The following is a 27,302-nucleotide window of genomic DNA, read 5'->3' on the forward strand; positions in this document are numbered from 1 at the left end:
CTAATGGAACGAAACCAGACAGTTCGCGCAGGCGCGTTTCATTGTTTTGACTGAAAATGCCGTCGGTTTCGAAAACGGCGGCGAACGCTTCTCCTCAAACCGAGAAACCAACCCACTATACGTAAGTAAAGCAAACGTTAAATGGACAAAGACGTTTTCGTTAAAATACCGTGCTGCTTTTATGTACAGAATATTGTTTTATAGTTGGACTGCTTGATATTCCTTCACTCGTAGTGCAGTAAAACATGGTGCTTTTCCTTTTGTAAATTCTTCCCAATGCACGCAGTTAGCCTGGCGCTAACTTGCTAGCTACATATTCAAATTGATGCAGTAACTGAATTTTCACAAATACATGTGTATAATTGTATTGTGTGACCATGAAAATGTTCCACATAAAAAATAGGCGTAACATTAAAAAGCGGAATTCGCAGGAACTTGGTTGGTGGTTAACGTTAGCTAGCCAGTCAGCGTGCTAGCGTGGACTGGGTAACGTTAGCTAGCCAGTCAGCGTGCTAGCGTGGACTGGGTAACGTTAGCGAAGTTGAATGGTTTGCCAGCCAGCAGTGGTATCCTTTTCCTCTTTCCACCTCGGCCTTATTTGCTGCCTGTCTACGAATGTGTTTTGACGTACGTTCTGGTTGTTTGATAGAGTGCAACGCCGAACATCTTGCGTGGATTGTATGTGAATGGTCAAAGTAGATAACTACTAGCTATCACTACCAAGTAGTTCTAGCAGTTCGATTGATTGTAAAATTCAGCTACATAGCTAGCTAGTGTCAATCAAATATTAGTTGTAGATGTTGTAAACGTGTATCTCCTTACCTTTAGCATATATCGTGTTTACATTTCAAATAGCGAAGCTGTAACATTTATCAATGTTAATGCGATATTTCCCCTGAGCTTTGGACTCAATACTTCTTTTACACGATGTCTGGTGGTGTCTGTCATTAACACTGCCTTTGTCTTTCCATTTTGCAGATATTTGAAGGAGTTTAGGACCGAACAGTGCCCTCTCTTCCTGCAGCACAAGTGCACACAACATAGACCCTTTACATGTTTTCATTGGCATTTCCTCAACCAGAGGCGAAGACGACCGATTAGAAGAAGAGATGGAACTTTTAACTATAGCCCTGACGTTTATTGCACAAAATATGACGAGACTACGGGCATTTGCCCAGATGGAGAAGAGTAAGTGTGAAGCTTAATTTCCCCCCTGTGAATTATTATGTTCTGGTTAGATTGTTGATACTGTATCATGCTTATCAATATTGTTTTGTGGCTGTTGTTCATTCCGGTTGAGAATTCACTCAATGTGTGCAGGTTGCCAATTTAGTGAGCACACTTATAACGGTGTTGCTAATATTTTATGGATGCTGCATTGTTTCAGTAGGAAGTCAGATTCATGCGAATTCCTGAAGTGAAATAACGTTATTGCACAGAATTCAGCTCGCACCACGAGCTTGGTGATGACCTAGCTTGCACATGGTGTTGTTGACTTGTCTATTGTTCGAGCTAATGTCGATCCGCATGGCCTCGTATGGCCCCCGAGTGGGACAGACGTTCTCAATAATGCGGAACCAACTGGATGATTAACCACATTCATTGTCATTTCATTGATGTTTTTTTGTTGTAATTCTCGCTGGACACGTCTGTTTTGAGCTGCAGAGTGGGGTTGAGCTTCTTCCTCCAGCTTACAAGGAAACGATGAACACACCCCCTGTTTTCTTGCTCGTGATTGAACCGCCTTTGCACATAGCCTTCACCCATTGGTCGAGCAACCAATGTTTATTGTTCCTGGGTCCGTTGAAAATGAGGTCGCTTTGAACGAGTTCCTGCTTTGTATTTGTATCCTTAATGTTGTCACAAGTAGTTATACATGGACGTGTCTGGTTTTTACCACTTGTTCTGTATCATCATGTTAATTGAAACCTAAGTAGAAGAGGGATTTCCTAATTCAATTATCTGCTCAGCTTGCGCATAACTACTCTTTTGTGATAATTAATAGAGATGTACTGAGGGGTAGAAATGGAGTATGTAAGTCTTATATGTTCTTGCTCTATTGTTTAATGGCTACTGCAGCATTTTTAGGCCCAACCCTCAAAGCATCAGCTATTTTCACTTTTGTAACAAAATCAGAGGAACATATTTTGAATGATTGGGGTATGCCACTTCAGCTCATTCTTAGAACTGTAGTTTTCACTACTGGTGTGATATCAATCTACTGAAAATGAAAATAACAAAGAATAGGCCTAAATGAGCCTACACATTTGTAAAGGCACAACCATGCTAATGATAGCATGTACAGATGGTAATAGATGTAGCCTAAAATATAATATAGCAAGTCACGTTGTGCGGATACAGTTGTCACTTGAGGTTACATATGAGAAGGCTTGTGGTGGTGCGGATAGACACCAAAGGAAGGATGAATAAATTCATACATTAGCAGTTCATCTGCATCTACCTAAAATAAAAGCTACACTATTCAGTTCCCAGGTGTAACAAAGTCACAGGGTTATTGTAAAAAAACAGAATGCTACCCTGTAGTGAAGGGGGATATTATTTGACGATATATCGTATTCACAATATCATAATATTATTTCTGCTCTAGTTGAGGATACCTGCACCAAAACTCCAGTATTTTTCCTTCATAGAAAACAAGCTATTGTCTTTTTCAATAGGGAGCCAATTGCAATACATATCGTATTGGCACCTAAGTATTGTGAAGTCCCAGGCATTTCCCAGGACTACTAACCTGTCCTGAGTAATTTTACAAAATGCCCATACTTGGCCTACTGGAACAGATGTACTTGTTAGTATACTTACTGGCAGCTCTATCAGTTGAAGTAAAAATATGGAAATGTTAATATTGTATGTGTTGGTTGGGGATTTTTACAAGTCTCCTTACAAAATTAACAGAATTAAAGGTTCACTGAAAGGAAGCAGGCTATACAGCTAATAACCTAGCCTATTTAATAAGACAGGATAGATGTTATAGATTATATCTTGAGAAAGATGCTGTTCAACACTAAGAAGAACAGCTCTGAAACATGATATTCAAACCACTCCTATAATTTGGGCTTATTTGTGTCAGAGCACCATAAAGAAATTGAGTAACTTGAAACGTCTCACTCACTAGTTCAATGACAATCCTCAATGGCACATGTCTGGTTAAAGTGCTTTGGTCAGATCCACAGTTTAGTGATATGTAGAGGTAGCGACTAGATGCAATGTTAATAGTATTTGTGGCAAATATGTAGCATACTGAATACTTTTTTATAGAGGGGTTGGTTAATCATTGAGGTTGAGTTCCAGTTTACTACAGTAAGTAAACAATGTTCCTCAATTCATCCAGCTGTCATATTGAAAGTTCTATACAATTTTTTAACTGTGCCTGAGAGCGAGCACTTGCACTCTCTATTCCTCATTCTACCAGTGGCTGCTCTCTTCTCGTGACATCACATACGTTGCCATGGTTACTGTTGCTGAGTCAGAAGCTTTTGCTGTATTTGAGAAATGTATTGGTTATCTAGCATTTTCAATGTGAATTTGAGCACATTAATAGAGATGTTGCTATTATTTCTGTTAAATTCCTCACCATACATCAAAGCCTGTGAGAGCTCTGTATCTATAAAAGGCGTTGCATTCCTCTGACTCCCACTGTGGGCATTGGCTACATTTTTGTTGGTCTAATGTGCATATTAAGCATCAAGATGAACGGTTGCCACTAATACAGGGAGGAAGACAGATGTAACTCATTCCTTTAGCCTCGGTCTGTTTCCTTTCAATTAAAATCTGTGGACTGACTTCTTAGGATAAGCACAGCATAGAATTCTAGAAACATTGGATAGACCGATTTTATGCAGATTGTATCTCTGTCACATCAAATCCTGATCATTTTAATGAGGAAGTCTGCATTTGTCTAATCATCGTTTCCTTTCCTGTCTAGCTGTCCTTACTTGCACCGGACCACTGGTGACACAGAGCGGAAGTACCATCTTCGCTATTACAAGACTGGTACCTGTATCCATGAAACTGATGCCCGCGGGCACTGCGTGAAGAACGGCCTACACTGCGCCTTTGCCCATGGCCCACATGATCTCCGCCCCCCGGTCTACGATATCAGGTGATCTATCATGCCTTTAGTAACCACTGTTCTCAAGGTGTCATACCTTCACGAACATGTGACTAGGCTTGTTAAGCCAGTTAGCTGAGTACACAACGATAAATATTGCAAGGTCTGACCATGCACTAACAAAATGTACCAACTGATTCCATTCGTAAATCATAGTTTCTAAAATTGACCCGTAGACCATATTTTTGAAGCTGTCTGTCAACCCCTTCTCTACCATTGTTAGTGTTACTTTGATTCGACATGTTAGGCCTAGCTCTCTCTGCAGAAGTGAGTCTGTATCCACTCCAGTACATGCCCATACATGGAAGTGGGAGAATGAAGCGTGTTAATCTATTTTCTTAGCTCAATTAGTCTCCCTGATGCCTCTCGAACTGGCCGGGGCTAAGAGCAGATGAAAGCACAATTTTCTCTTCATAGACATCAGTCATAGTGTACTTATTGCCAGGGTTGATGTTGGTTTTGTTGAGTACCAATACTGTGCAAACAATGAAAGTGTTAAATGATGGTGATTTCAGTGGTTCAGAAAGATTCAGTGGTTTATTTGAAGTAATAACCCCACATAGCTCAGAGATGGATACAAAAACTAGGCCCATATCTGTAATGCAAGCAATGGACTTACGTTTAACAATAACATACATTTGCCTCTTTACTATGAACCATGTGTTCACATTTTAAATTCCTGTCACTAGAAAATAGCAATACCCTGTCGAACATTCCATGAATGACGTCACATTAAGGAATGGGAGCTTGAAATAATTCAACAAAAACAACAATTAAATGTGGTATCCGCGTTGCCTAGCAACTGAGCAGAACAAGTCTGTAAGAGCAAGGCATTGCATGAATATTCTACATTTTGTCTCTTCCTCTTTTTCTTTGTTTTGTGTAGTAGCTCTCTCACTGATCTTCTTCATGTGCACAGAGAGATCCAGGCACAGGAAGCCCTCCAGAATGGCCAGTTGGGATCTGGAGAAGGTATCCCTGATCTACAGCCTGGTGTACTGGCCAGCCAAGCCATGATAGAGAAGACTCTTACAGAGGACCCCCGGTGGCAGGGTGAGCAGCAGACACATTGATTCTGGTGTCGGTGTTACCCAGTGCCACATCATTTTTCTATTGATTGGATTTCCTTGACCTGTTGTGTTATATTTTGGCATTAGGTCAATAACAGAATGTCTTACAATGAGTATGTTTATATGCACATTAATAAATCAATATAAAACTGATTATGGCAGAAGGCAGAGTATGGCATTAGTCATATTAACACCTTACTCTGCTTATCTTAATTGGTGTAAGATCATAATGGTTGTAAGCATACGCCGATTAAAACTTCTGGATTTCGGGACAATCTTTCTCATTATTAGGGCATCAGAGTTCAGAGGTGTGCATGAGCTTCCTCTTGTGCGAGTGAAGTGAGTTTGGAAAAACTGAAGTATGCATATTAGAAATAGTTTTCACATACGAACTTTGTCTAAGAATCAAAATGTTTTCGCAAAAATAACATGGTCGCTGTGGTTTATTTTCATTGGCGTATTATTATTATTATTATTATATCTTTTTTTATGCATTCATCAAAGTCCCGTCAGGTAGCCTGATTTCAGATGGCCATGTAAACAGGATTATTAGGGGACACGTTCTTGAAAAGCATGTAAAAGTTTGAAGTCAAACGATGATATTAATCTGACTATCCACAATAATAATTTTGTGTGCATACAACAAACTCATTGTGTGCTTTCCTTCCAGACACCAATTTTGTTTTAGCAAACTACAAAACAGAGCAGTGCACCAAGCCTCCACGACTATGCAGACAGGGCTATGCCTGCCCTCACTACCACAATAGTAGAGACAGAAGACGAAATCCACGCAAGTTCAAATACAGGTAGGCGATTAGGACTGTCAATCGACAGAGTATGCCTTTTGACAACTGTGTAATATTTCCGTAATATGTAGTTAACCCTTTTTAAATGATGTGTCAGGTCAACTCCGTGTCCCAATGTGAAACATGGGGATGAGTGGGGAGAGCCATCGAAGTGTGACAGCGGAGACAGCTGTCAATACTGTCACTCACGCACTGAACAGCAGTTCCACCCAGAGGTAAGTGGGACATTGGAGACTTTATAAACGCTTAGCACATTTCGTCTCTTGCAATGGGGAATCTGTCAAACCTTAATTTGGGAAAATGCCACACAGTTATGAGCAGAGAACCTGTCTTTCTCACTTCAGATCTACAAATCCACCAAATGCAATGACATGAGGCAAACTGGTTATTGTCCTAGAGGGCCGTTCTGTGCGTTTGCGCATGTAGAAAGTAAGTGAAGCGCCTCAAAATAAGTCACTGCTGTCTTGCTTGTTGGCAACCTTTCAAAGATAACCTGTCTGTGATTGTGTACTTTTTCAGGAATTCCCTCCACGGAAGAGACCATGAACTCGTTGCTAACAGCGATGCAGTCGGGCTCCCAGGCCAAGCTGGGCTCTCAGCAGTATTCAGAGTGTCCGGTCAGCGAGTGGGGCAGCAGTGCACACTCCATCAGCAGCATCAACAACGGCCAAGTGGGGAATGTATGTGATCTGATTACTACTCCCTCTATGCTTCTCTCCACTGTCTTTTACAAAGGCATCTCAGTTTGTATGAAAAACATGCTGTCTATAGATTAGACCCTGAATAGATATTTAAATTGTTACCTTTCCTTATGTCACACCTTTGTTTTGTATATTCTTGTAATTTTCTGTTCTTGCCTTCTATTTAACTAGTTTGTAACATTTTTTTTCTGGTAGTACTAGTGCACCAAGAAACATACAGTGTAATTCAAAATAATATAGGATTCAACAGAAACCAAACTTTAACAATTCAGTGTCATTTTCTCTCTCTCTGAATCCAATATTCCATCTAAACATCTTCAGTTATCATCTGGCCTCGTTAGGAAAGCTGGCTCTAAAACCCTATTAAGTCCATGTGTACTTCTCTCCCTCAGGTTTCGTATTCTAATAGTCTGACTGTAACGCCAAGCTCAGGAAGCAACAGTTCATTGTCCCCAATCGGACCCATCGGCAGGTCCAAATGCTTAACTAATGGTAGCTTATGTTCAGAGTCCACCACGTCAAGTGTGTCATCTCTGACGTCTAACTATCCCAAAGCGCCGGGCTTTGAACGCGAGGATCAGGTACTACAATAAGACTGCTCTCTCTCTTTCCCCGTCCTTATGGGAAGACCCCTGTACTCCGCTTAGTGTAGGGCCTGACCCACTGCTATAAACACATTGGTCATAGTTTCCATTCTTTTGATTCAGAATTTTGATTTATTTCCATATTAAATTATTTGTCAGTCACTTTTTTTTATGTTATTTTCTTTAAATTTGTGATGACTTGGTGAATACTGAAATGAACAACCAAGGCAAAATAAATAGTTTACCCGTTCCAGGTCAAATTCGGTGTTGTGCTTAACATTTTATGAACGTAGATTAGACATTTTGTTTGGATATGGAACTTGTGTTCATGTTATCTATTAGTTATAAAATAAATGTCTGCTTATTTAGTCTTAGACTGTCTTAATGGGTTGTGGTGATAACATTAGGCAATTTCTCTCTTTTGATAGGGCTGCAGATGACTGGTTTATTAACTGAATTTTCTTCACCTTTAAGAAACGTGTTGGCTTTCTAAGACCCAGCCAATTGTTGGGTTTAAGTGTTGGGTCATGTGAATGTGCTGTCTGTTTTCAGATAAAGAACTATAAGGGACATAGTGATCAAAAGATGATGGACCAAGACAAGCAGGTGAATAACTAAAGCGTTTGCTACTGCCTTTGTATTCCTAGAAGCTAGTTCCCCCTAATATTAATTTACCACCGGTCCAAAAAACATGATTTTATAGGGAATCATTTTAAGTGTAAACTTAAATGACTAAAACCAGATATAAAGTATGTAGAAAAGATCATGGAGCTATATATATATTTTTTTAAACAAGTTCATATTTGAGAACTACCAATCACCAAAATAAAAACTATACAGTCAGGGAGAATCTAAAATTCCAAAAATGGCATGGGACCCCCATTGATATGTTAATGTTAGAGTCCCTGATAGCATAAACCATGGCAAAATGTGTAGAATTGCAGGAACTTAGATTGAAAACTGCAATTTTGCCACCTCTGCTGAAAAATATCATAGGGAAACACTACTAGTGATATGTAGAACAATTCATATTTAAAGGTATTCATGTAGAGGCAAAAGGGTTTTGCTGTTATAATTTCAAAGTCATTGGGACCCGTCCAATCGACTTGATTAAAACAGCCTATTCATGATCTCCCATCTAAAGCATATGACCAGGCACGGTATCTGTGGCTTGTCTTACTTCTTAACCAAGCACCAATGTAGTAAAGCTAAGTATTGCTCAAATTGACACTATTAATGAAACAATGCCTTACTATGTACGCCTCTTTTACAGACACACAATAGTGTATTCTCTGGGATGAACCCTCTGGCATCCAGCATAACCTCCAGTATAGAATCTAGCCTGGCCTCCAGTATTGGATCAGATAGTTCCTCACCCACCACCTTATCAACAATGAATGCAAAAGCAACCCCATTCTATCCTGGGAGCAATACTGTGGAGTCAGTTATAGGTAAGTGTACTTGTATTGTACAAACTTGTTTGAGGGGTGAATGTGCCTCTTCATACAAGGAATACTTATTGTTCTAGGAAAGAAAAAAAAGACTTGCCTTTTCTTTCAGGTTCTGCTCTTGACCTGAATTTTTGTGACATCAATGTTGCCTCTCTTGATAAAGAGTTTGAGGAGCAAGAAAACAACAGCCTTGGTTTAAGTAAGCAAACCTGGTTTGAAACATTGAACACAATTAACTTAACAGTGTGTTCTGCATTTTTTAATTGCGAAATTGATTTACACTTCCTGTTGCCCTCTAGGTCAAAGGATGTTGGGAGGATCCGCTCCGGTCAACATTCCTGGCTCCCTTGCACGGTCTTCTTCATTGAATTCCAACTCCTCGCTCTCTGCATCCCCTCTGAGCTCCCTCTCCCAGTGCCTGTTGTCAGGAATGGCTCCACAGCAGACTCAGCCTCAGGGCCTGCTAACCAAACCTGAGCATGGTCTTCTGGGAACACCTACCTCCTCTCAGAACTCTCTGGGTAAGTTAACAATAGAATATTTACTAGCAATCTTGACAAACATGCAAGAGTAAGCATTATTCTTTTATCTTTGAGGCATCATCAACCATTCATAAATACATCACTCTATTGTTTTGTTTTTTTGTGCTTTGACATGAAACAATTGTCCTGATCCCACCATGTAGGTTTGAATGGGGGAGCTAGCAGCATATGGGACTTTGTGAGTGGCAACTTCTCTCCCAGCCCATCACCAGTGTTCAGCAGCCTGGGCTCCACCACTGTGAGCAGCAGCGCTGACCTGAACCGGCTCTTCAGGGAGCTGGACGAGGCAAATAGGAAGATCAAGCAATGGGAAGACGCCTGGCACCAGGTCAAGCAGGTCGGACACAAGTCCCATGCAAGAACTATGACATGAACTAAAGGCACTGCCTCAGTAAGCAATACATCCTGACCCATGTTAAACCAATTTATATATTTTACATGTCTGTCTGTTCCAGGCATGTGAGGCCTGGCAGAAAGATTCCCATGATGCAAAAGAACAAGCAAAGTCGGCCGAGGTGGAGCGGCAGCTGGCAGAGCAGAAGAGAGAGGACACGGAGCGCAAGCTGAAGGAGCTCCAGGGGGACTTTGACGTGCTGTGTCGCTCCCCTGGCACACCCCTGCTTAGAAGCTATGGAGACCTGGACCAGCTCCCTCTACCAAAGCTCCACTCCATCCAGAGCCAGCTGCGCACTGACCTAGACCTTATAGACGGGGTAAGAAAGGCCAGATACTAAACACATTCTTATTTATAGTGATCAGGATATACATTATGGCAGACTATTTAGCCTAGTGAAGCATATTTCTTTTAAGATCTTGCTTGGAATCATTGTATTGTTATTTTGTTGTGAGTAGTTTCTGATACAACCTCTTCTCTTCCCAACACAGGTAATATATCAGCTTCAGTCAAAGAAATGTATAGTTTGCCAAACGCATGATCGTTGCATAGTCCTGCAGCCTTGCCAACATTATGTACTTTGTAAGAACTGTGCACCTAGTAAATCAGAATGTCCATACTGTAAGACAAAAATATTGAAGTGGTGATGTACAATTATTCAAGGTACTACTTAAGGAATTTGCCCTTTGAAGAACTACTAATACATATAGTATGCTTACATTTTCTAAATAGCATTTTGTGTTTCAGTATTCATATAGTAATTCAATTAATAGTTTAATTTGAACTACATAAATGGTGTTAAATGTAGTATGTTATTTTGTATTGTAATGGATCACTTACATTTTCCATAGATCAAGTAGGCCTAATTTGACTTTATCACTGAAACACATCAGTCAAACATTATTATTAGTATTGCAACCATCTTTGTGAAGATTGATTTCTCTTAAAGCACTTTGTTGACCTGGGAATTTGTTAAAGGGTATTTTAGAAATTAGCTTTGAGCTGTTTTTGTTTCTTAGATTAACATATTATTTGTCTTAATATGCTAATGTATCCTGCTTTTGTGTGTACTGTGAAACATACTAGAATATTTCATGTTTCCTATTGTTAAATCATGGTATAGTTCTATATATCTTGTTAGTTTTCATAGAAAAGTGCTAAACTATAGTTTCTACTTTTCATTCTTTAATTTACACATTTCCATCAAAAAAGTACACGTTTGAATGCATTTTAGGCATAACCAGCAGCAGTAATGTCTAAGGCACATTTATGCTAAAGCAGTTAGGAAATCAATTGTCTTTTAATGATTTACTGAATTGTTCATTATGTAGTTGTTAGAGGAGCATGTCTTGATGTACATAAGTCTGACATGGTGAATTTGATCGGATTCCTACTAGCTCTCAAACATGTCTAGAACATATCTGATACTCTATTCTAGTCTCAAGTGCCTTGCCTTAGATGATAACCATGAGCATCGATGCTTAGAGGATTGTTGTAAAAGCAGACACAGGTAGTCAAAGCTTCTGCACACATTTCTGCATCATATGTATATGCCATAGTGTATTGCCCAATCCTATGTCAAATTATTTCCTCAGATTATAGTTGTATGAAGATATACATCTTGTCAGTGCCTGTGTCCTGACTTCACGCTTACAAACAATATACTTTCCTTGTCTAAACAGGCAATGGTGCTTTTTTGGTGCGGCTTTGATTGAAATCTTTGATTTAGTGGTTGGGAGTATGCAAGCAAGGAAACAACTCTGGTCTTGTTTGTAAACAAGATTAAAAACAGGCTCTGCTATACATTTTAGACTGGTGTTTGTAAGATGCATCAATGGTGTTGAACCTGTAAATTGTGTTTTCAAATACGACAGTGTAATGTGCTTAGCTAGGTTAATCTAATTGAAATGACCTTCTACTGTGTTCAAAATATGTATTTTTCTTCGCTCTATATCTTGGTCCTTTTAATATTTACAGCAATTAGTGTGTTCTGTAGAAAACCATATATATTCCCAGGTACACGATTTGTAACTTAGTTATAAAAATTTAGAAATAAAATAGTTTACATTTACATGGATAGTAATTCAAACTCAGAAAAACAAAACTTGTGTTTATCCTAAAATAAAAAAGATAGTGTTCCCTCATGTTATGTTAAAATGGCAGGCGAAACAATTTTATTGCATGTCTTATACGCGTCATACGTTAACCAGCTACAAATCTAGATCACTGCCAGATATATTTGTATTGTATTGTGAGTCTAGCATACTGTAGAGTCGATCACTTCACTTTTGCAAGCTTTGCCGCTGCTGAGAGAAAGATGTATACATGTAGTTGTAATGCATTTACATTCTTCAGTGTTATTGTACATATACAGTTCAGACATCAGAAGCCTAAATTGTCACACGTTAAGCAGTAACATGTTTTACTTAATATATATCAAAATGGTATCATAACAATTGTTACCTAACATTCAGATACCTATGTCATAGAGTCTAACATTTGGTATACCAGGTTTAACTTCTATAATGTTATAGTTCAAGTAAAGTACCACTCAAACAAAGACTCGTTTTTTTTTTGTCAGTCACACGTTCGGGTACTTTTGTGAATCTTCGAAAACATTGTTACAGGCCAATCAATGTACTGCTGTAGAATGTCTCAATTCTTAAATTGGTTGTTGAAGAATCCTAATAAAGCTACAGTAAATGCTCACCCCAACCTTTAATATACCACAGGTTTTTATTTTTCCTGTGACGAAAACTAAGTTAATGTGGACTTGACTCAAATGAACCAAAGTGGTGTTGTAGTTTGTTCTTTGTAGTTACATTTAAAAATATGTATTGAAATGTACAATTCGTATAACATTCTCTTCAATGGTTCAATGACAGAAAGAACTATGCCAACTGCTTTTGCTGACAATAGCAATGGACTTGAAGCCCATTTGTAGTTTTACCAAAGATCTTTATTGCTATTGTTTCCTTTTTTATTTTTATAACTTAATTTCAGTAATCTAAGCAAATCGTTAACCTGATTTGAAACAAACCAAACCTAACACCTTATGTAGATTGGTGTGCATTTACAGAAACTAATGGCATCCTTTTTTTGTAAAACAAATGCCTGTGGTTAGCAGCATACACAATTCTAGTTGTCTACAAGTTAGTGACGTGTTAATATTCTTAAGTGGCCATATAGACGAGTACCAGTGGAGGCTGCTGAGGGGAGGACGGCTCATAATAATGTCTGGAACGGTGCGAATGGTATTTGATACCATTCCGCTCCAGCCAATACCACGAGCCCGTCCTCCCCAATTAAGGTGCCACCAACCTCCTGTGATGAGTACTATTTTGAAGTATGTTGTTCACTTTACAGCTAAAATCTCTGAATCAGTTTTAAATATTGATGGTTGTGAACTACTTGTATGCTGTCAGGACTGTAATGTGCTTTTTTTCATTTGACTGGTGTTTTCTTCATTTTAATTCACAATTTACTGCAGTCATTGGAAAGATGGCGATAGTGTATCATTTGTTTATTGGTTAGATATGAGTGAGTCATTGACGGGTGAAATGACAGAACTTGATTTATTTAAACCAGCATCAATGGCAGATACAGACGTGAGTAAGTTTAAGGAGCAACTCTTATCACTCATTTGTTCTTGGTCCTTCACCCCTCTTCAATGTGGCATACTAAGTATACATCTCCCTTTTACACTGAATAAAACTTAAGATCATATTTTATAAATATGGCTCTAAATCATTCAATGTTATGGCCATATTAAACTGATGTTCTTTTTACAATGGACCAATTTAGTTTTTTTTTTTTTATAAATCGGTGCCTTATGTTAATGTCACATTTTAACTGGCATTTGAAGAGTATTGCTCTTAATGAGGGGTGACTTACAGTAAAACGGAAAAATAATCCAAATTCTAGTGCCTTTAGATAATTGTATGTACCATAATCTCCCCAATTAAAATCTGGTGGATACCACTCAGATGATTAGCTTTTTCGATATTATCACTTAATGATTTGAGTGGTAAAATTTGCTTTGTCGCTCGGAAAAGTTAAGAATTCTATGTGAAGAGCTAGCATTCGTAAGTGATCAGAGAAGGGCCGTTTTGAACCAGACTGCATGTTTCGTAAGGGAGGCTTAGGGCAACCTTAGAATGATGAATACTGCTTCTTCGTCTCAGTCTGTATTTGCCATATCACTCTTCATAACATGCCACAATACCTACCACCAATAAATACTGGACTCGACTTTATTGGCACAAGAAAAAACAGACAATTACTGTTAAATAAAAGCACCAAGTACGACTCTGTTTTGTAAATTAAATGTAATTGAGATGTAACAATGCTCTGCAGTGGTTTAGCATAATCTATTTTGCATTCTTGTAAAGTGTTTGTTTCTTTGTTTTATTAAATATTGTGATCATGGAACCTGAAGATTTTATGCAATCTTGCACATACATAAATGTATGACACTGTTCCAATTTATAGTATGGAGAGACAAAATGCATATTGCAGCATAGAACTTTTGTAAAAACATTTCATTGTTCCCAATAGTTAATTTCAAAATGTTCATTTAACATAGAAACCCTGAAATATTGAATGTACCGTTCTAAATTAGATATTTAATAGGTCACTGGAATAATATGGAGAGCAGTTCATCCATTAGCTATGATGTAGCATCTAGTTTTGTGAATTGCTATACAATGAAATAAATGTAAGACTTAAACACATGCCGATTTCCGGTCTCTGTATTTATCAGTGTAATGATTAAGGGGAGGGGGGAATACATTTTATTTTCTCAGGGTTTTGGTGGACTGTAGGATAAAAGGTTCTTAAATTGTGAACTGTAGTTCGTAGATGTATTTGCGCTGATGTCGATGGAAGTAGACATTTGTATTACGAATGAGAAACATGTCCCTTATTTTGTTACAATAAAGTATGGACAAATAGGACATTGTATATTGAATTAGTATTCAACTACCCCATAGAAATTATCAATGGGAGTTCCCCTGTGTTAAAGTTGATCCTCTTTATGGCATCAAAGAAAGGCTGGATTTGGCATTTTACGCAATTAAGTAGGAGGTATTGAATCTTTTGCTTGTAGAGTATCATTAACTTGTTCAATTGTACTGCAACATTATGCAATGGTTTACAGAATTCACAATTTGTATCTTGGGAATTAAAACCATTTTTGATCTTAAATGTGTTGAGTATTTGTTTCATGGATTTAAAACAAGGTAGTAATGAAAGTATGTACTTCTAGATCACTAAACTCCCAACGATTAATTCCCCTTGACAAGTATAGTCTTGCAATAACTGAAACATGAACCAGCATTTATTTTAACATGAAAATACCATAGTTTTTACTTTTTAGGAGGGGGTTACATAAGGTTTCTTACCACAACCAATTAAATAAATATTTTCTTTATACAGTATTGGTACAGAATTCCAGAAAATAGGTTGGCCCTCTTGGTAATGCTCTATAGCATTAAGGTTCACTCAGATTGCTGTGGTACAATGGCATGATGACTATCAGGAGACAGGACATCAAATAGATAGCACAGAAGCTGCAATGCCTAGAGCCAAAACAGACAAGAGATGTTCTCAGACATGCTTGTTATCAATGGTGATTTCTTCAGACATTCATTCACAATCTGTTTTATCGAGGTCATTTGATCCTGTTAACTAAACATAAGGGTCCATTTTGCCATTATTTGGTACTACAACACAATGTTTCCGCAGTTAGAACAAGCTTACTTTTTTTTCAGTGCTGGGATATATCAGCATTTTCCCCACTTTGGCAAGGTTAGACCTCTCTCTGTAAATACTATAGTAAAAAAGAAACCATAGCATATTAATCTATGCATTCCATTATGATGCAAAGAAGAAAATGCAAAACACTTAACTGGTACATGTTTTTGAGTAGCCCATTTCCTTACCTTTCAAGCATGGAGTCAAAGCAGGTCACAGCGTTATCCTTCTGTAGAACAACGATAAGACAAGGGCCCTCGGGTAGAGCACAAATCTAGAGAGGAGATAGTGAATGCAAGCAGAGTGTTACAGTGAGTGACCACTGCATGCTGCTATTGCGCAACTCCTACATGGCAGATACCCACTCCTCACCTTCCCATCCCTCTCAGAGGGTAGCATCAGTATCTCAGCTATGTGACATCTCTGGGTCTCGTCCAGGACAGTCATCCTCCCGGCCACCAGGTGGCAGCCTGTCCTCAGCAGCTGCTCAAGCAGGTCCAGGTGGATGGGGGCTGGGCCCAGTACACTGGTGGGCAGCAGCAGGCAGGTGGTTTGGCAGAGAGCACTGCGGACCAAGAGCCCTGCTGCCACCCACACACAAACAGCCACGTTTACAAAGTTCAACTGCTGTTGATACCGCATCAACTAAACACAACAATTGCCCAGACCAATCATAGGCAACGTCCCAATAAAAAGTCAATGATTAAGGGACCTGTTTTGTATCCACATAAAAGTAGTAAATAAACGATTCAACAACAAAGACACAGCTAGGCTAAAACATTCAAAACTAGACCTCACCTCCATTCAGTCCATACGCCATAAGGTGTGATAAAGATGGCTTGTTCGCAGCAGCAAGAGTGTGGCTCTGTTCACGAGCCAGACAAGCCAAATGGTCTGAGTGTACACTGGGTATCTGTGATACAGAACAGTGAGTGACAGACACAAAATGTGTTCTTTATTTAAACACAGGGCATATGAGACGGCTATACATCTTGGAATAGTACATCATGTCTATTGTAGCACTGTGTGATGTACCTGCTCCTGTCTCATGGTGTTGGTCTCTGTGCAGCATAGGCCCTGAGGGAACAGCCTCTTCACATCCTGAACAGCTCTCTGATAGCTCCTCGATCCTACAACATAGTATTATATCATTCATCATGAGCTACTAACATTACATCTGAAACATTAAAGCCTTGTTCCAAAGCCATTCTCAGCCACTCTGTAACTGATTGATCTATGTTCTCTGGCAGGGCCTGGAAGGTGGCCCAGTATGGTGCGTGGGCGAAGGCCACTGACTGACCATAGATGCCGCTGTGTAGCTGGTCCGAACTGTAATCGGCCCTCCAGAGGAATTGGTCCTGAGCGCGGGCCTGGGCAGGGTCCTCAGGTCCCAGCATGTCCAGTAGCCTCTTCACAGCATTCTCCCTCTGCAGGCACAGAGCCAGGGAAGGCCCAGAGCTCAAGTGCTGGACATGGGCTTCTACAGCAGAGGGGTCCTAAGGGGAAAACACAAGAGGAAAACTGAGCTGAGCCAATGCATTTAAAACAATGTAACAATCTGTCTACTGGCCTGGTTTAGGTAGGTAGGAATATGTGAGTTGCCTGATGCTCTGCAGCAGACGCCAGTGACACAGCTGTGCTATTGTCCAGAACCAGCACATGCAGGCCCACCACAGTGAAGCCACTCCGCTGGACTTTGCTGAGGATTTTCCCCAGAGCATGGCTCCACACTCCAGGCTTGAACAGACACAGTGTGACCAGCGGCTGGGGACCTGATGGAAACAGACAAGAGTGGCAAACAGGGTGCTTACACATTTTCAACTTTTGTACATATTTGTAACCATTGTTGAAGTAATCAACTTTGCAAGTAACCAATGTTTAATAAAACATCCTACATTACATCATGCTATTTAAAGGTCAAAGTTCATCCAAATAAACCTGTTTCCAAACTCACCCTGCACCATGTAGTTAAACAATGACTCACACTGGGAACCTGTAAGAAACATTAAACAAGTCAGAAGGGAGGCGGGTGAGAGAGTCGTTTGAATGTGCTGATGACCCGGTGACACATACCAGCTACATTAATGCGAGGTGGAGGTAGGAACTTCAGTAATGGGCGCACACTGTGATCTGAAGATGAGAGAAAATCCACATAGCTATCCTTGACACGTTTGCCCCAGATATAGGGTACAGTGAAATAGTACCTAGCTTGCACTGACTAGTTTTTTTTTTACCAGGGATCATGTCTCCCAGGGAGAAGAAGAGGGACGCTTGTCTGAAGGCCAGTTCAGGAGTGGGAGACAACAGTATGTTCAGGTTCCCGGGGTAGTCCCGTGGCAGGAGCCGCCGTAGGGTGGCGAAGGCGTCTACCCTCCTCAGAGCACACACCAGGGCAGGGGAGGAGGCCAGGCCCACCAGGCTGCTCTGCCACAGCCGGTCTCCTACCTCATAGGGGCTCACCTCCCGCGCCTGCTGCGGGGACAATGTGGGCAGCCACTTCAGGGCCAGCAGCTCGAATCCATCCTCCACGACATCGCCTGACGGAGAAACAGGGTAGAAAGGAGAGAAACGTAGGGCAAGGTTAGGTAGGTGAGGAGTTCAGTGCTACAGCTGAATTGCAAGTACAATATTGGTATTATGAATAACATTATGCATTTTAAATATATTTCAGTACATGGGCTGTGTTGTGGGAATGGTTCATGTGGGGTAAAGTACCTGTTGTGTCCCCTGTCCAGAGCCTGTGTAGCAGGCTCAGGCCCTGACTGATGTCCCTTCCAGCCAGCGTAAGCACCACCACCTGCTCCAGCTCTGGGTTGGATGGACACCTGTGATTGGACAGCACCACATTGCAGGGGTTGGGTACGGCCCACATTCGCCCACCTGAGAACCAAGCATGAACATAAACTCAATTAGACCAGGAAGCCAGGGAGGGGGTCATCATTGACAGACTGTGTTAACTCTTCCCTTACCAAAGCTATGGAGCAGGCTCTCTCTGTAGGGCAACATGTGAAAGCAGCTGCTCGGGTCCAGCTTTCCTTCATCTGACAGTCTGATGTGGATACATCCCAACAACCTCTGCTTCTCCAACTCTTTCATAAGGGCTGACAAAAAGAGGAATCAGTGTCAATAAACTGAACATTGATGTCACGAGCTCAAATGCCTCTACAGTACCTATCAGCATCAAATGGGATACATGTTCTTTTTATTTTTTTAATTTTATTTTACCTTTATTTAACCAGGCAAGTCAGTTAAGAACACATTCTTATTTTCAATGACGGCCTGGGAACAGTGGGTTAACTGCCTGTTCAGGGGCAGAACGACAGATTTGTACCTTGTCAGCTCGGGGGTTTGAACTCACAACCTTCCGGTTACTAGTCCAACGCTCTAACCACTAGGCTACCCTTTATACACTGACTGTACAAAACATTAGGAACACCTGCTCTTTCCATGACTGTGACCACGTTATTTCTACTTTGCACATTCTTCCATTGCAAAACTACCATTCCAGTATTTTACTTGCTATATTGTACTTACTTTGCCATCATGGCCTTTTTTGCCTTTACCTCCCTTCTCACCTCATTTGCTCACATTGTATATAGACTTGTTTATACTGCATTATTGACTGTATGTTTGTTTTTACTCCATGTGTAACTCTGTGTCGTTTTATCTGTCGAACTGCTTTGCTTTATCTTGGCCAGGTCGCAATTGTAAATGAGAACTTGTTCTCAACTTGCCTACCTGGTTAAATAAAGGTAAAATAAAAAAATAAAAAAAAGGTGAATCTAGGTGAAAGCTATGATCTCTTATTGATGTCACCTGTTGAATCTACTTCAATCAGTGTAGATGAAGGTGTATGTGTACTATTCAGTGGGTGAATGGGCAAGGCAAAAGATGTATGTTCCTTTGAACAGGGGATGGTAGTAGGTGCCAGGCTTGAGTGTGTCAAGAACTGCAATGCTGCTGCGTTTTTCAAGCTCAACAGTTTCCTGTGTGTATCAATGGTCCACCACCCAAAGGACGTCCAGCCAACTTGACAAAACTGTGGGAAGCAGTGGCGTAAACATCGGCCAGCATCCCGGTGGAACACTTTCAATACCTTGTAGTCCATGCGCCAACGAATTAAGGCTGTTCTGAGGGCAAAAGGGTGTGCAACTCAATACTAGGAAGGTGTTCCTAATGTTTTGTACACTCAGTGTACTTTTGAGGTGATAGAAGGAGAGATATTAGGTATTACAGGGTTAGGTGCTATACCTGCAGGCAGGCTGGCACAGTGACGCAGGCCACTCTCTCTCCTCAGAAGTAAGACCAGGCAGTGGGAAGACAGCTCAACCTTCTTCTCATCCACAGTAACAGTGGGCGGACTGCAGAACACTGACACCTTGTCAAAGAGAAAGACAAGTTTTTAAGGGCATAGTCAACATTGATCTCACCAGCTTCTCTCAGGAACTTTGCTGTCATTTCAGTGTGGTGTGACTGATCTGGAGACAGTGTGGTGGAGGTGGGGTCATTACCTGCTGACTGGTGAGTCCCAGTGCCTGGGTTCGTTTGGTGGGGAGCTGCAGCCTCTGGACCCCCCTCAGACTGAACCCTCTGCCCTCACACACAGACAGAACCCGGCTGTAGCAGCACGGCGCCACCGCTGGAGACACTATCAAGAACACGTCCACTATGAGGTGGGAAGGGAAGAGTCATATCCACAGTAAGACATTTTGAAACTTCCAACTACTGTACTTGGGATCGAGACTAGAGTAAAGCATTAAGCCATAACTAACATTGTTGACCTCAAGTGTGTACTTGTTTCTGTTACCTTTAACAGTAGCACACAGGGTGGTAGAGGACCTGGATAAATACAAGGGGCTGCTTCCCTCTCCATCACCAGGGGCAGAGCTGAGAGTGTTGGAAGAAAATCATGTTTTTTGTGAAATACTTTGACTACTGTTTGTGTTGTGTATGTTATATATATATATATTGCCCAAGAAGATGAAAACAAATGTATAAATCAATCTTTACTGAGTAAACCTTCAGCCTCTTGACCTTCCATCTACTCATGATGATTAATGATGTTGTTGTTTTTTAAATTGCTTGTTTTTTTGTTGTTTTTGCTTCACAACGCTTTGAGATTCTTTATGTAAGGTATAGCACTATAAAAGTTCAATAAATTGTTATTAGTAGTAGTAATATGTTTGTTTTTCTACTTGTAATGTTTGAGTGATGGTTGTGAGACATCAGGATGGCTCTGGACTACAAACACACCTGTCAGTTGGAGCCTGGTCAGGGTTCTGGAAATGATTCCCTGGAACTCTCCCTGCGAACCACGTGACCAGTTCCCTGTGCACACTGCTGGCCAGGCGAGGGGAGTAGAGGAGGGGCAAGTTCTTGCTGCTGTAGTGCAGGGCGTTGATGGATGCCGGGTCTGTCTTCCTAGCCAGCAGGGGGTCTGAAGGGCCTGTTACATCCTGCCACACAGTGCAGGCGTGAGGCCCTCGGACAGCCAGGGCAAGGACGGGCTCATCGGCCCCATCATCTCCCTGCCCGTAGGATACCCTGCCTGAATCGGAGACATACTTACTATAACTTACTGAATCATTCCAGTCTAGGCCACTGAAGATCTGCAGACTAGTTAAATAAAGATAAAATAAAACTAGATAAGAATATAACAGAATAGAAGTTTATTAGCTGATAGACGTTTTACCGGCGCTGTTGGTCAGAAGGCCAGGAGGAGGGTAAAGGAGGCGGAGGCCACACACATCCAGGCCTGAGGTGTGGAGAAGCTGGAGGGTGTGGTGAACCACCAGGGGATGCAGGAACAAAGACGTGTATCCCAGAGCAACAGCTAGCTGTGAGGAGAAGAAGAAAAAAACTGTATAGTTGATTTCCTCATCCCATGACCATGGGGTATTAACCCTGAGGTTAGACGATACCAAGGAGTTTTGGAACAGCTGAGACGAGATGTTCTTACCTCTGTGTGTAGCTGCTGAGTGCACATGGTCTCAGGCCTCTGACAGCTGAGCTCCTGAGTCTCCACAGTCTGCCAGTAGAAGCCTGGGTTCAGACCGAAGGTCCTCTTCACAGCCTGAGACACAGGGCAAATTATACAGCACATTACAGGGAACACATCCACATCATCAAGTCAATCTCAGATTCTAAGCATTCACCTGTACCTACTACCTACCATTTTGTCTGAGTTGACAGAGATAAAACTGTCCAGGCAGGAGGCAGGTATGTGGACGGTTGGGGGATAGGCCTCTTGGTCTAACAGGCTCCTGAGCTGCGGCAGCCAATGGGTGATGGCTCTAAGGGAGGTCTGAGAGAGGAACCTGCAGACACGCTGCTGGAACACACTATGACCCTTATCCACACCCCGTTTCTATAAAGAAGAAAAAGGAAAATCACTTAACTGCAGAAAAGTATTGTGTAGGATCAGAGGAAATGTTTGGGTGCATTCACATAGAATTGGGTATTAGAATACTACTATTAATAATAAGTAATTTAAAAGGATCTCTATGTTCATTCCTCTCACCCGGGGTTTTCGGACAAGTTGTAGGCTCTCTCCGTGGGACACAGCACAGATGTGTAGAGCCAGTCCATCCTCTGTCCACAGCTGCTGTAGGCCGGCCACCCAGAAAGGTACAGCAGCCCTGTCATCACCCCCTTGAGGGTCTGGTGCTCCAACCTACAACACACAAGTTAGAGGCCTCAGTAAGACATGGACTCCATCTCAAACAGAGTAAAAATAATCAGATGATCTCAGTTGAATGACGTTGTCAAGGACTAGTCAAATAAATATTCACCAAAGACAGAAACCAAGCAACCAGAGCATTGTATATATGGGATTTGGTTGTGGCTGACTCCACTGTTGGTGCTTTCCAATGATGACTGCTGCTGGCTACCAGGCCGGGACTGGAGAGGCATACAGTCAGCAGCAAGCACTCCTTATCCTCCATATCAGCAGGCAGAGTATTAACTGATTGTAGGTGAGAGGCCTCCTGGGGAAAAAAAGAACAAAAAAGATTATATATGTAGGGGTAACGGTCAATTTATCAAATGGCACTGAGGGAATGACAATGACAAAGAAGACTGAGTGGAGAGCTATTGAATTGTGAGCACTGAGTCTCTGTTCCAGATTAACTTACAGTGTCATAAAGAACATCAGTCTTCTCAGCGGCAGGCTCCCTGTCTCCAGCAGACCTTGTTGGTCTAAAGCTTTCCAGCTGTTTCTGGAGCTGTTGCTGGCGCTGTGCTCTCTGTTTCTGTTGCTCTCTCTGCTCTCGGTCACTGACAGGTCACAAAACAGGTGTTCAGCCACCAGTGGAGGCTGCTGAGGGGAGGACGGCTCATAATAATGGCTGGAACGGAGCGATTTGAATGGCATCAAACCATGTGTTTGATGTACCTTATTTGATACTATTCCACTCCAGCCTTTAGCACGAGCCCGTCCTCCCAAATGAAGGTGCCACCAACCTCCTGTGTGAGCCACTGTGACTAAGATTCAAGATACAGTATCTGAGACAAAGTCTCCTAAAATGAATATCGTATCTACCTTTGTTTCTTAGGCTGCCCGGTAGTAGCACTCTGCTGAAAAGCAGGTGTTCTCTCAACTGGCGGCCTGTTTTGGTCACGCTTCATTGTGGTTTGGTTGTCCACCTCTGGAAGCAGAGATGTTATCTCATTTTTAGCCTCAGGCAGCTTGTCCTTCAAGGACACTCTTCTGGGGGTTCTGCATGTAGAATCTGCTGGAACTGGATATTTCCTGTCCGGCTCTCTCCTGTTTCTGTTCGCCTCGCGTAACATTCTGAGTAACAGGCTCTTTCCAGTTACTTCCCTGGGAGAAAAAATAATAATAATTGACTCAGGAAGGAGTAAAACTGAATTTATAATTAACAGATACAGAGCCATTATAGTACTATATATTTACAAACCTATGTAATAATGTTTAGACCTTTACAATGGGTCAGTTATTCAAGGCAATATTTACTATTTTCCATTCAGTAAACCATACCGTATATTATTGTCTGTTTTCTTATCAGATTGGTTTTCGTCATGTAGGTTGGGGTTGGTCAGCTTCATGGATTGTGATGAAGTGCTGTTACATGGTCTGGTTGTGTTCGTGGGAGGCTCAGGGTTACGTAAATCAATATAAACGGTGGGCGCTTCCTGGCGGCTTGGCTGCAACTCAAATGCCATCCTTTTGAAAGACTTTCTCCATCCACCATTTTGTCTGCAGTAAACAAAATGTTCATGTTAATTAATTACATTATTCATAATCATGTGAAACCCACACAACTTGATCATATATTTTACCTGAAATTGGTAGGATGTTGGACAGGTGCTTTCTGAGGCACACCAGAAGTTTTATCTGGCGCAGTTTCTCTTTTCTCTTCAGCATCTCCACATGACGGTGTCCTACAGAAAGCAGACAGCCTCTCCAATATAGTATCCTGTGACCTTACATTGTCTCCATCTGTGACCAAATTGAGAATGAATTGATTACATCATTATGATAATAGCATTGAATGTGAATGACATGCTAGGTGCACACTCGTTACTCTAGATCTACTAGTTGTTCAGCAGTAGCTATACAGTTGAAGTCGGAAGTTTACATACACCTTAGCCAAATACATTTAAATTCAGTTTTTCCCAATTCCTGACATTTAATCCTAGTAAAAGTTCCCTGTCTTAGATCAGTTAGGATCACCACTTTATTTAAAAATGTGAAATGTCAGAATAATAGTAGAGAGTGATTTATTTCAGCTTTTATTTCTTTCATCACATACCCAGTGGGTCAGAAGTTAACATACACTCAATTAGTACTTGGTAGCATTCACTTTAAATTGTTTAACTTGGATCAAACGTTTTGGGTAGCCTTCCATAAGCTTCCCACAATAAGTTGGGTGAATTTTGGCCCCTTCCTCCTGACAGAGCTGGTGTAACTGAGTCAGGTTTGTAGGCCTCCTTGCTCACACACACTTTTTCAGGTCTGCCCACAAATTTTCTATAGGAGTGAGGTTAGGGCTTTGTGATGGCCACTCCAATACCTTGACTTTGTTGTCCTTAAGCCATTTTGCCACAACTTTGTAAGTATGCTTGGCGTCATTGTCCATTTGGAAGACCCATTTGCGAGCAAGCTTTAACTTCCTGACTGATGTCTTGAGATGTTGCTTCAATATATCCACATCATTTTCCATCCTCATGATGCCAGCTATTTTGTGAAGTGCAACAGGCCCTCCTGTAGCAAAGCACCCCCACAACATGGTGCTTCACGGTTGGGATGGTGTTCTTCGGCTTGCAAGCCTCCTACTTTTCCCTCCAAACATAACGATGGTCATTATGGCCAAACAGTTCTATTTTTGTTTCATCAGACCAGCGGACATTCCTCCAAAAAGTACGATCTTTGTCCCCATGTTCAGTTGCAAACCATAGTCTGGCTTTTTTTTATGGCGGTTTGGGAGCAGTGGCTTCTTCTTTGCTGAGCGGCCTTTCAGGTTATGTCGATATAGGACTCGTTTTACTGTGGATATAGATACTTTTATACCTGTTTCCTCCAGCATCTTCACAAGGTCCTTTGCTGTTGTCCTAGGATTGATTTGCACTTTTCGCACCAAAGTATGTTCATCTCTAGGAGACAGAACGCGTCTCCTTCCTGAGCGGTATGACGGCTGCGTGGTCCCATGGTGTTTATACTTATGTACTATTGTTGGTACAGATGAACGTGGTACCTTTGCATTTGGAAATTGCTCCAAAGGATGAACCAGACTTGTGGAGGTCTGTAATATTTTTTCTGAGGTTATGGCTGATTTCTTTTGATTTTCCCATGATCTCAAGCAAAGAGGTACTGAGTTTCAAGGTTGGCCTTGAAATACATCCACAGGTACACCTCCAATTGACTCAAATGATGTCAATTAGCCTATCAGAAGCTTCTAAAGCCATGACATCATTTTCTGGAATTTTCCAAGCTGTTTAAATGCACAGTCAACTTAGTGTATTTTATCTTCTGACCCACTGGAATTGTGATACAATGAATTATAAGTAAAATAATCTGTCTGTAAACAATTGTTGTAAAATTTACTTGTGTCATGCACAAAGTAGATGTCCTAACCAACTTGCCAAAACTATAGTTTGTTAACAAGAAATTTGTGGAGTGGTTGACAAATGAGTTTTAATGGCTCCTACCTAAGTGTATGTAAACTTCCAACTTCAACTGTGTCAGTGATACCTTAGAGTTACCCTTTTGTCTACCTGGTTGTATTTCCATAGGTTCGTCAGACATACTGCCTCCTAAAAAGAGTCTATCTGTTTGAAGAGTCAGAAGAATCTGGTCCAGATCCCAGTGCTCCAGTGGCTGGTAAAAACACAAAGGTACTGATTTGTAGGACATAACACTTCATCAGTATCTATCTAATGGTCAACAAATACATTCGTTATTATGTAGTACCTTCTCAATTTATAACAGGAAACTTAAACTCACCTCAAAAGACAAAACAGTTTGACTACTTTGTAGTGGCTTTTTCATAGAGCCATTTGGTTCAGTTCTCGGTGTCTTTCTCAAAGCATTGAGTGACTCCAATGTGTTTTCTTCACAAGCTGTGTTGTGTGAAGTGTGTGGCGATGTGGACTCAGTTGTTTTTTGTCTGTTTAGTGTGCCATGGCTGTGGTGCGCCGAGGTGTCCCCTTTCATCTCCACAGGAACGTTGCTGCGTGGATGGCCTCCTGCCCAAGCTGCATTTCTAATAGAGTCATGGCTGCATATCTCATTTACCTTATTACCTATGGGACTGAGCTCCTGGAGTGTGCCCTGCTGGGCTAAATCAGTAGCTTGATAAACTCCATGGGGTTCAGTTGTAGGCTCTCTATGAGGGCAAATGGTCTTCTCTGTCAAACACAGTTGTGGCTGTGCCATAGATATTAGAAGCTCCTGTTTGGGATACACACAGTAACCTTGTCAAGGACTCGTCACCAATTGGTGTAAACTTGCTCGGCTAGCTAGCTATTTCACGTTACCTCTATTTCAGAGTCCTCCAATGACAGACACTCTAGGCACTCTGTGTGTTTAGGAAGAAGGGCTACTGGTCGCCGAAAGATGGAAATGTCTTCTTCATTTTCAGACTGGAGAGTAAGATTAGACAGATTTCAGCTAACGTTTGATACATTCATCTAGATTTACTGTGGCAAACACAATTCAAACTCTTGTGGAACAGCAAGTAAGTAGCAAAACTCATACAAATGAAGGGTTTTTCATAGGGCTAGCTAGCTAACGTTAGCTAAGTGCGGTAATCAAACTCACCGATGAAGAATCCGAATCAATGGACGGAATATGGGGTTTGAAGCTGTCAAAAAGAGCATTCCAACGCTTTGAAGGATCTGTGTCCATATTGACATAAACTAATGTTTCTATAATCATCAAGATATACCACTCTTATGTGAAAGCAGTAGCAGTCAGCTCCACTAAGTTAGCCCAAGTTAAATAGCTGCTAACAACAACTAGCAAACTGTTGGTTACCATAACAACTGAACTACGCGAGTGAGGAGCGCATATAAATTATGGAGGAGCACGTGTTGCAGTGCAGAAGAGATGTGGCCTGGGGAAAGATGGTCAACATGAACGTGTCAACATCTGTGATGCGACTGCGAGTTAAGTAATGTATGAACCGTTCAAGTTCTGCGGTCTATGAATCCTGCAGTCAAAGCTGTATTGGAATAGTGCTGCTGTAAAATTGCTCCTGCCCACTTCTTCAAAATGAAAACGTTATAGTGTCGTTATATGTAGGCCCTGAAGGTTTACTTCTCCCTCTGCTTAGAGTTCTGGACCATTATGGTACAGAAGGAAGTGTTTGCCTTGTGTACACACATGGTCCATCTGGCCCCTCAATA

At 41.2% G+C, this 27,302-nt stretch overlaps 2 protein-coding genes and 1 long non-coding RNA gene across 7 annotated transcripts; 2 read left to right on the forward strand and 1 right to left on the reverse strand.

Moving 5' to 3' along the window:
* On the forward strand, positions 1-14,885 carry LOC109898477 (putative E3 ubiquitin-protein ligase UNKL). 4 transcript variants are annotated; one of them, XM_020493455.2, is made up of 16 exons: positions 1-121; positions 979-1,188; positions 3,947-4,123; positions 5,019-5,185; positions 5,873-6,008; positions 6,106-6,223; positions 6,353-6,437; positions 6,528-6,688; positions 7,102-7,290; positions 7,846-7,899; positions 8,567-8,744; positions 8,854-8,943; positions 9,044-9,265; positions 9,430-9,623; positions 9,742-9,999; positions 10,172-14,885. In XM_020493455.2, exons 1-16 carry the CDS (start codon positions 57-59, stop codon positions 10,325-10,327), a joined length of 2,460 nt encoding a protein of 819 aa, XP_020349044.2. In that variant the 5' UTR covers positions 1-56; the 3' UTR covers positions 10,328-14,885. The 4 variants fall into 4 exon arrangements, with proteins under 4 accessions (XP_020349044.2, XP_020349047.2, XP_031689974.1 ...); XM_020493457.2 differs by having other exon boundaries at positions 11-121; positions 5,052-5,185; XM_020493458.2 differs by lacking the exon at positions 7,102-7,290.
* LOC109898475 (uncharacterized) lies at positions 14,546-27,243 on the reverse strand. 2 transcript variants are annotated; one of them, XM_031834113.1, is made up of 30 exons: positions 26,716-27,243; positions 26,433-26,537; positions 25,900-26,346; positions 25,671-25,773; positions 23,736-23,895; positions 23,434-23,652; positions 22,975-23,256; positions 22,568-22,709; positions 22,226-22,420; positions 21,955-22,107; positions 21,607-21,801; positions 21,394-21,507; positions 21,127-21,271; positions 20,688-20,982; positions 20,242-20,321; positions 19,946-20,100; positions 19,686-19,812; positions 18,404-18,535; positions 18,150-18,314; positions 17,669-17,971; positions 17,508-17,564; positions 17,389-17,427; positions 17,037-17,206; positions 16,735-16,930; positions 16,470-16,564; positions 16,233-16,347; positions 15,807-16,015; positions 15,623-15,708; positions 15,441-15,510; positions 14,546-15,259 (listed from the first exon to the last, which is right to left on the reverse strand). In XM_031834113.1, exons 1-30 carry the CDS (start codon positions 26,830-26,832, stop codon positions 15,179-15,181), a joined length of 4,752 nt encoding a protein of 1,583 aa, XP_031689973.1. In that variant the 5' UTR covers positions 26,833-27,243; the 3' UTR covers positions 14,546-15,178. The 2 variants fall into 2 exon arrangements, with proteins under 2 accessions (XP_031689973.1, XP_020349042.1); XM_020493453.2 differs by having other exon boundaries at positions 15,807-16,018; positions 26,716-27,242.
* On the forward strand, positions 19,808-20,605 carry LOC116375864 (uncharacterized). The gene is made up of 2 exons (XR_004211285.1): positions 19,808-19,955; positions 20,041-20,605. It is a non-coding gene; the product is annotated as an uncharacterized LOC116375864 (long non-coding RNA).
* Positions 27,244-27,302: the final 59 nt, after the last annotated feature.

This window comes from Oncorhynchus kisutch, linkage group LG10, assembly GCF_002021735.2.
Source record: "Oncorhynchus kisutch isolate 150728-3 linkage group LG10, Okis_V2, whole genome shotgun sequence".
Classification (NCBI taxonomy): Eukaryota; Metazoa; Chordata; class Actinopteri; order Salmoniformes; family Salmonidae; genus Oncorhynchus; species Oncorhynchus kisutch.